The sequence below is a fragment of the Notolepis coatsorum genome (assembly GCF_963971535.1).
Source record: "Notolepis coatsorum genome assembly, chromosome: 5".
NCBI classification, from domain to species: Eukaryota; Metazoa; Chordata; class Actinopteri; order Aulopiformes; family Paralepididae; genus Notolepis; species Notolepis coatsorum.
The window spans coordinates 161106727-161116577 of record NC_140169.1 but is presented as its reverse complement, the minus strand read 5'-3'; the positions used below and the strand labels follow the sequence as shown (position 1 = coordinate 161116577).

General features: G+C 43.2%; 1 protein-coding gene across 1 annotated transcript in view; it reads left to right on the top strand.

Annotated features, from left to right (window-relative positions):
* The window catches only part of myo3b (myosin IIIB), a gene marked incomplete at its 3' end in the record, with an annotated part of 495246 nt that overhangs the window by 286630 nt on the left and 198765 nt on the right, over positions 1–9851 (top strand). The window contains 2 exon segments of the mRNA XM_084314352.1: positions 3022–3101; positions 8968–8988. Coding sequence (XP_084170478.1) covers positions 3022–3101; positions 8968–8988 — 101 coding nt within the window.

Here is a 9851-nt window from a genome sequence, read left to right as displayed (position 1 = left end):
CCACCAGTCTGGTGGGGACTATGGTGTTGAACGCTGAGCTGTAGTCAATGAACAACAGTCTCACATAGCCCCCCTTCTGACGGTCAAGGTGGGAGAGAGTGCTGTGCAGTACCTGGGAGACCGCGTCGTCAGTGGACCTGTTTGTCCTGTATGCAAATTGCATAGGGTCCATATCACTGGGGAGGGAGGCACAAATGTGGTCCTTGACCAGCCTCTCGAAACATTTCATGACCACAGAGGTGAGTGCCACCGGTCTGTAGTCATTTGGACATGTTGGGGAGGGTTTCTTCGGTACAGGGATGATGGTAGACATCTTGAAGCAGGCAGGGACCACTGACTCCACCAGGGATTGATTAAATATGGCGGTGAACAAGTATGCGTCCTGTTATACCATCTGGGCCAGCAGCCTTCCTGGTGTTCACCTGCATAAATGCTCTTCTCACACTGTGTTCCGACAATGAGAGAGCGCCCCCGCCCCCCCGCGGTTGCCCCCCCCCCTCCACAACAGCCGGTGCGCCAGTGACGTTACTAGCCAAGAGGGCTAGCGGCGACACTGTCTACACCGAACCGAGCGTAGAAGGAGTTGAGTTTGTCCGCGAGAGAGGCGTCGTCGCTCCCCATTGAGGGGGCGCTGACTTTGTAGTCAGTTATTGTCTTCAGTCCCCGCCACAAGCCTCTTGTGTCGTTTTGTGCCATTTGTGTCTCCAGTTTATCAGCATATGTCCTCTTAGCAAGTTTAACAGCCTTGCGCAGAGTGTAGACTGAAGCCTTGTACTCTTACATATTTCCTGACTCTCTGCCCAGGTTATAAGCCGTGGTGCGAGAGTTCAGGGCTGCTCTAATAGTGCTGTCCACCCAAGGTTTCTGGTTTGGGAGAACCTGCACCTTTTTCGTGAGGACAATACCGTCAGCTACTGTTGTTATGTAGCTCACAACGGTATCAGCGTACTCGCTGACGTCACTGGCGCTTCCTTTAAACATGTCCCAGTCCATGTCTGCGAGCGCATCCTGGAGCGTGGCCTCTGATTCGTCAGACCACTTTTTTGTCTCACGTGACACGACGGCGTCACGTGATCTTTGTTTGTATGCAGGGATTAAAAAAATGGAGTCGTGATCGCTCGCGCTTGCAGCACCCATCAATGGCGGAGCCGCTACAGCTTTGTAACCGGCTCTGAACGGGGTGTAACAATGGTCGAGTGTGTTCCTCCCCCTCGTGGAGCAGGCGATGTGCTGAAAAAAGGACGGCATCACTTTCTTCAGATTCGCCTGGTTGAAATCACCAGCCACTATCATCGCGGCTTCCGGATGCTTGATCTGTTGTCTGTTGAGGTGGTCGTGTAATTCCACCAGCGCTTTGCCAGTATTTGCCTGTGGGGGGATATATACGATGGACATGATGACCGCGGTAAACTCACGGGGTAGGTGGAACGGACGGCACAGGATTGAGAGATGTTCCATATCTGGGGAGCATGAACTTGAGAGGACATGTACTTCTTTGGGATTAACCCAGAGATTGTTCGTGAGGATGCAGACCCCACCTCCGATGCTCTTCCCAGAGGCTGCCGTGCGATCTGCTCTCAGGACGGTAAAGTTGTCCGATGGAGAGACGCTGTTGTCCGGCGTCGCTGGCTTGAGCCATGTCTCCGTGAAACACATGATGTTAATGTCTCTCATCTCCCGTTGGAATCGGACCCTCGCTCTCAAGTCGTCCATCCTTCCCTCCAACGAATGTGCATTCGCCAGAAAGATGGATGGAATTGCTGGACGGTAAGCAGATCTTCTTAATCTAAGCCTGATACCTCCTCGTCTTCCTCTATGCCTCTTTCTGCCGTTTCCTTTGTTGCCGTTCTAGCTATGGATCTAATAATATAGTCGATTGTCATTGAGTTTCTTTCGGTCAATACATTCCCGTTTTATATGTGGTGAATATGAGTATAGTTTTAGAGTAATTCTGTGTAATCCCAGGAAACGCAGCTAAACTTTTGCGTTTTATTGCATTTCACTATAAAGTGTGCCATTCCTCGCTTGGATCGACAATCAATCTGAAATCAACGCTAGATTATCGGTATTATGTTTCATCATGGGGGGGGGGAGGGGAGGTTCTATCCTTCGATCGTCACCAACGGAATACGTTACACAGTACATTACAGACACACGCTCCGATTGCGGGGAAGGGATTATCGGATCAACGCAAGATTGATAGCATATAGCCCTTACCTTGTCTATGATGTACTGCAAAAAGAATATTCCAATTATCTGATTGCCATTCCAAGTATTGATGTTGGTCGTGTTGCCAAGATAATCCACCAAAACACATGAACCGGCGGTGTTTGAGTCTCCCCAATCCACGTGTTATAAATGCTTGTCCTGCCCGAGAAGGAAAACCCGGACCGGACTTCTTAGACCGACGTACAGCCCAAGCCAGAGGCTTTCCAATGATGTGCAATACTGGCCGCATGACTATACTACTACCTATGCTAATATGTCTATATTACTACCTACTATGCTAATATGTCTATACTACTATGCACTCAAGACTATAGCACTCAAGTTTGACACTGTTTGACGAATAATCGTACTGACCCTTAGCTGCCAGAGTTGTACCCTTCCTGCAGACTTGTTGTACACAACTTGTAAGTCGCTTTGGATAAAAGTGTTTAGCTAAATGACTAAATGTAAATGTTACTGCTCCTGATGAGCAGGTCGGCACCTTGCATGGTCTACGGGTCAAATGTTGAGGAATACGTTTTTAAAGCGCTTTGGATAAAAGTGCTACATAAGAACAGTCCATTTACCATTATTGAAAGAAGTAGAATGTCAACATTAGATGGTTAACCTTACTTTATATTTGATGATTAATGGTGTAATAAATAAATAAAATAAATTGTACTCTCAATAACCAATAACTTATTACACCATTTAATATGAGTCACGCCACTGTAGGAGCCGTTTGGTAAACCTTTAAACCTATATATTGATTTCCGGATGTCTAATGGTGTAGTTTTCCATTGTTTTGAACAGGTAACCTGGCAACATCGAGGGCGAGGGTCACCGCTGCCTCCCGGTCCCTGCCACCCCAGCTCAGCTCTGGACGCAACAAGGTCAGCCGCTCAGCCGCCACTGGTGCACTCATAGTGGGGGTGGTGGGCCTACTGTTTAGGGGAAGTGGGTATACTGTTTTTTTTTTAACTTTATTTTTTAGCGTTTATCGCTTTTCTGGTCAAGCATGACTGACAGATACAGGGTGAAACGGGATATAGAGCAGGGGAAGACATTCGGCAAATGACGGCGGGTCCGGGAATCGAACTCGGAGTCAACCAGATCCGTGACGCAGCACGGTTTTCCCCGACGCAGAAATAGCGCCGAGATATGCGGTGAGCTACTGGAGCCCCCCTGGGTATACTGTTTAAGGGGAAGTGTGTATACTGTTTAGGGCAGGGGTCAGCAACCTTTTTGACATGAAGTGCCAGTTTGAAATATAGTTGTAACTAGTGTGCCTGTGCCATATCAACAATATTCCATGCATCGTAATAATTTGTTCTCATAATCAGGTATTTTTAATGATAATTTTTACATTATTACATCATTATTGTTATTGTTATTATTAACAATATTATTATGATGGTTGTATCAACCCTAAATCTGAGTTGGGGCGGGGGTGCAATGCAGACAAACAGTTTTGCTTTACTGAGCTCCGTTATCTGGGGGCAGTAGTTGGTCACTTTAAGCTGCACACCGGAGCATCTTTTAATCCAGCTGTTTGCTGTTCTCTGATATTTTCTGACATTTCGTTGATGCGTCGCTCGACACTTCAAGCTGACATGGGGATATCTTTAATCCTTGATTTGATTGTCTCTTTGTTTGGCAAGCCTTCAAACAAAACATCTGAGCTACAGAGAAAAGCCTCCTTGATATACTCGCCATCAGTGAATGGCTTTCCACATTTCGCAATGCAATGAGCAATGCGATTGCTTGCTTCAGTTGCGTGATTTTTAGCAGTCGTGAACACTTTGAGGGTGCTGGCTTGCTTTCCATACCTGGCCACGGCACGTTTAATCGATTCTGCCTTAACTTTTTTTATGCTTCGTCTCAAAATGGCGTGTCACACCTGACGTTCTGCAAACTACATTTTCTAAGCATAAAGTACACACAGCACTGTCCTTCTGACACACAAACCCGTAGTCGTCTGTCCACGAGGGCTGGAATGCCCGAATTACCTTTGCTTTAACTTTCTTAGCGGGGGTTGCCATCATGAAATACGGCACATACAGAATGCAACCGCAGCACTGTGTGATTACCTGGGAACTGCGCACGGGCGCGGGAGGCCAGCTGACTGCTGACAGCTGAGCACCATGGGAACAGCTGTATAGCTGTCATAGGGGTGTGCAAAACAGTCGACTTACAAAAATGAACCTGTGGGAGGATTTCAACAAGATAAATGCGACAACAGTGCAAAATATTTCACTATGATATTTCAAAGCGAAGTAAAAAACGTTTTTTTTTATGCTGCCCCCTGTGCCAATGAAAATGCCCCAGCGTGCCTAGGGTTGCCTACCCCTGGTTTAGGGGAAGTGTGTATACTGTTAAGGGGAAGTGTGTATACAGTTTTAGGGGAAGTGTGTATACTGTTTAGGGGAAGTGTGTATACTGTTTAGGGGAAGTGGGTATACTGTTTAGGGGAAGTGTGTTTACTGTTTAGGGGGAAGTGTGTATACTGTTTAGGGGAAGTGTGTATACTGTTTTAGGGGAAGTGTGTATACTGTTTAGGGGAAGTGGGTATACTGTTTAGGGGGAAGTGTGTTTACTGTTTTAGGGGAAGTGTGTTTACTTTTTAGGGGAAGTGTGTTTACTGTTTAAGGGGAAGTGTGTATACTGTTTTAGGGGAAGTGTGTTTACTGTTTTAGGGGAAGTGTGTTTACTGTTTTAGGGGAAGTGTGTATACTGTTTAAGGGGAAGTGTTTTTTACTGTTTTAGGGGAAGTGTGTTTACTGTTTTAGGGGAAGTGTGTTTACAGTTTTAGGGGGAAGTGTGTTTACTGTTTAGGGGAAGTGTGTTTACTGTTTTAGGGGGAAGTGTGTTTACTGTTTAGGGGAAGTGTGTTTACTGTTTAGGGGAAGTGGGTATACTGTTTAGGGGGAAGTGTGTTTACTGTTTTAGGGGAAGTGTGTTTACTGTTTTAGGGGAAGTGTGTATACTGTTTTAGGGGGAAGTGTGTTTACTGTTTAGGGGAAGTGTGTTTACTGTTTTAGGGGGAAGTGTGTTTACTGTTTAGGGGAAGTGTGTTCACTGTTTAGGGGGAAGTGTGTATACTGTTTAAGGGGAAGTGTGTATACTGTTTAGGGGGAAGTTTGTTTACTGTTTAGGGGGAAGTGTGTTTACTGTTTAGGGGGAAGTGTGTTTACTGTTTAAGGGGAAGTGTGTTTACTGTTTAGGGGGAAGTGTGTTTACTGTTTTAGGGGAAGTGTGTATACTGTTTAATGGGAAGTGTGTATACTGTTTTAGGGGAAGTGTGTATACTGTTTAAGGGGAAGTGTGTTTACTGTTTAGGGGAAGTGTGTTTACTGTTTAAGGGGAAGTGTGTTTACTGTTTAGGGGAAGTGTGTTTACTGTTTTAGGGGAAGTGTGTTTACTGTTTTAGGGGAAGTGTGTTTACTGTTTTAGGGGAAGTGTGTATACTGTTTTAGGGGAAGTGTGTTTACTGTTTTAGGGGAAGTGTGTCTACTGTTTTAGGGGAAGTGTGTTTACTGTTTTAGGGGAAGTGTGTTTACTGTTTAAGGGGATGTGTGTTTACTGTTTAGTGGGAAGTGTGTTTACTGTTTAAGGGGAAGTGTGTATACTGTTTTAGGGGAAGTGTGTTTACTGTTTTAGAGGAAGTGTGTCTACTGTTTTAGGGGAAGTGTGTATACTGTTTAATGGGAAGTGTGTATACTGTTTTAGGGGAAGTGTGTATACTGTTTAAGGGGAAGTGTGTTTACTGTTTAGGGGAAGTGTGTTTACTGTTTAAGGGGAAGTGTGTTTACTGTTTAGGGGAAGTGTGTTTACTGTTTTAGGGGAAGTGTGTTTACTGTTTTAGGGGAAGTGTGTTTACTGTTTTAGGGGAAGTGTGTATACTGTTTTAGGGGAAGTGTGTTTACTGTTTTAGGGGAAGTGTGTCTACTGTTTTAGGGGAAGTGTGTTTACTGTTTTAGGGGAAGTGTGTTTACTGTTTAAGGGGATGTGTGTTTACTGTTTAGTGGGAAGTGTGTTTACTGTTTAAGGGGAAGTGTGTATACTGTTTTAGGGGAAGTGTGTTTACTGTTTTAGAGGAAGTGTGTCTACTGTTTTAGGGGAAGTGTGTTTACCGTTTTAGGGGAAGTGTGTTTACTGTTTTAGGGGAAGTGTGTTTACTGTTTTAGGGGAAGTGTGTATACTGTTTTAGGGGAAGTGTGTCTACTGTTTTAGGGGAAGTGTGTTTACTGTTTTAGGGGAAGTGTGTTTACTGTTTAAGGGGAAGTGTGTTTACTGTTTAGTGGGAAGTGTGTTTACTGTTTAAGGGGAAGTGTGTATACTGTTTTAGGGGAAGTGTGTTTACTGTTTTAGAGGAAGTGTGTACTGTTTTAGGGGAAGTGTGTTTACCGTTTTAGGGGAAGTGTGTATACTGTTTAGGGGAAGTGTGTATACTGTTTAGGGGAAGTGTTTATACTGTTTTAGGGGAAGTGTGTATACTGTTTAGGGGAAGTGTGTTTACTGTTTAGGGGGAAGTGTGTATACTGTCTAGGGGGAAGTGTGTTTACTGTTTTAGGGGAAGTGTGTATACTGTTTTAGGGGAAGTGTGTTTACTGTTTTAGGGGAAGTATGTTTACTGTTTAAGGGGAAGTGTGTATACTGTTTTAGGGGAAGTGTGTTTACTGTTTTAGGGGAAGTGTATTTACTGTTTAGGGGAAGTGTGTTTACTGTTTAGGGGGAAGTGTGTTTACTGTTTAGGGGAAGTGTGTTTACTGTTTTAGGGGAAGTGTGTTTACTGTTTTAGGGGAAGTGTGTATACTGTTTAGGGGGAAGTGTGTTTACTGTTTTAGGGGAAGTGTGTATACTGTTTAAGGGAAGTGTGTTTACTGTTTAACACTTTAATCGCCGATGGCGTGTTTAGACGTCATTCCTAGCCATGCTCATTCTGCCAAAGACGCCGTAACTCGTCTTTGATATCAATAATTCAAAAATCTGTGATCGAAATCATATTTCTCCTCCGGAGACATGAGATGTACTGGTGAGCTCCACTCAACTGTCTAACGGTTCAAGAGCGCCATCTGGTGGCTCTCAGAAATCATCTTTCTTCTCTTCGAGTTAAACGGTTCTGCAGACGCGACGCTTCAGAGACAGACTTTGTTCTTCTTGAAGACGTTTCTGTCGACGAGGCTTAACGCTTTCATTCTCCTCCTCTTCACTGTGTCTGTTACCTCGTTTAAAGGGGACGCTTTTGGTCAGCTCATACTGTACGCTGATGACTTTAATCTTATTACTGAAACTGTCACGTTGGGGAATTCTATGTAGCTGCAGGACTTTGATTACACTTAAGGCATAGCTCAAAGTCTTTTTAGGACGGTCATAATTCAGAATAAAAATTGTGGTTTATTTGAGCTGTAAACACTGTATTTACATGTATAATCTTTCTAAACATCAATCAGTAGTCTGAGTTATGATTAGTTAAGACTTATTTTCCATCGATAGGTCAAATTATTTTCGAATCCATGTGTATTTAGCCAAAATGTAGGTCAAACACATTAAGTAAAAAAAAATGGGGGACCCTGATGTAAACAAGATGAACATGTGTTTCTTTAAGATAAGAACAGTGTACTGTATATATAAAATGTTGGGAGTTTTCCCTTAAGTACAACAGTGTGACGAGAACCTCTCTCCCGTTATGATTGACAGTGTTTAACGCCCCTTAACACTTTGATTGCCTAAGGTTAAATTCATGATATACCATCCGTTGCCAGCTCTATTTGTCTATGGAGAAGTTCCCCTTCTTTGCAGGGCTATAACTTTTTAAATTCTATTGCTAGATTGCCATTATTAGGGCCCATTCAATGTCCTATATGTATTGTTCAGGGTGTATGAACGTTAAACTTTTTCATTCACATATTCATACTAAAATATGATCTAAAGTATAAGTATGTTTTCATCTCTTTCTGCAGCTTTCTCCAGAACGTGATTTATAGCCCCAAATGCATTATATTGATGATCAAATACAGTTTGGTAGCGATCGGTGCCAGATGAAAAATTTCAAATGGACGTGCTTCTAGAAGTTTCTATGTATCATCTGATGATGACCGGATGGGCGGGGGATCGTTTATAATTCCGTGGGCAACGTTATACCATTCATCTAATGTGGGTCAAATGTTCATCATTGCAGTTAGTGTCGAACACGGTAATACTACATGCTAAAACTCACCCCAGTCTCCGCGGGCCGTTGGGCGATCAGCGTGGGGTAGACAGTTTTCCATTATGGGATGTCGAAATACCCGGTCCATTTCCAGGTTGTATAATAGTATATACGTCCAAATCATGTTGTTTATCGAGTTATTGGCAACGGATCGCTATGTATTGTGTTGAGCTCGAGTCCCGGGACGCCTAGCGAGTGCCCGGAAGTAATATGGGTGATCACCACTTCATCCACATGACTTCCTGTTTGGCGCTTCTGCCGATCGGCCACCAGATGGCGCTCTTGAACCGCTAGAGGATTGAGAGGAGCTCAGAACTGTGTGTGAAGGCTGCAGAGGGGAAATATGATTCCGATCACAGATTTTTGAAATATTGATATTAAAGACGAGTTAGGGCGTCCTCGGCAACTTTAGCATGGCTAGGAAAGACGCCTAAACACGTTTTCGGCACTTAAAGTGTTAACGGTCCAGTTAAGACTCGTCTTCACCGCTTGTCTGTCCCCCTTGTTTCTCTTCCTTTCCTTCCATGCTCCTCTCCTGCTGCTCTCAGTCTCCCAAATACCTTTTAAAGGTAAGACGCTAATGGAACACAAGTTCTCCATGTCCCATTATAGGAAGGCAATGCCACAGAATGATGTACATTTAGGAGCCTGGGGGGGAAGGTGGGATACCTGTATGTGTCAGTAAACTGCTGCAGAGATATTTAAATTTCTATTTTTTTACCGTAAGTCTGGATTTCAGGATTCACTTCATCAGAATGACGTCACCAGTCATAGCCCAATATTTAACTGTTTTTACCAGGGTATCTGCAGGGTATTAAAAAGTCTTAAAGTGAAATTCATAATTCTCCATTTTTACGCTTTAAACGGTATTGTGAAGTCTTACATTTTATTTGCACAGGTGTTAAATGTCGGGACATGAAATAATATTTAATACATGTAATGTTTTTTTATTCAAGTTGTTTTTTGCGGGGCTACTGGGAGCTTGGTGCGTCTGGCGAGAGCTTGTATGGAACGCGCAAGTATTTAAATTGGCGCACAAGTGTCGCTATGTGTTTTAATTTTTTTTGCTTGTGTGGTCATGAAAAGTGGTATTAAAAAGGACTTAAAAAGTATTTTAACTTGTTTTTAACAAGAATTCAATTTGACAGTTTTGTCAATTAAACAGACTATTCACAATTTTCTCGACTAAGAATTTCTCAGTCAAGGTCAACGTTGAGGTCAATTATTTAGAAAATGTCAGTTCCAGAAAAGATTCTAGAAATATACTGTAGGCGTAATTGTTGACATAACCTGCTACGACTTTATCTTAGAATCATCTCTTCCTGCAACAAAACTACATTTTTCCAAAGGTTGTCTCTTTTTTTCTTCTTTTTTTTTTGTAGACATGACACTAATGATTATTTAGTGAAACAACATATTCAAATTAGAGACT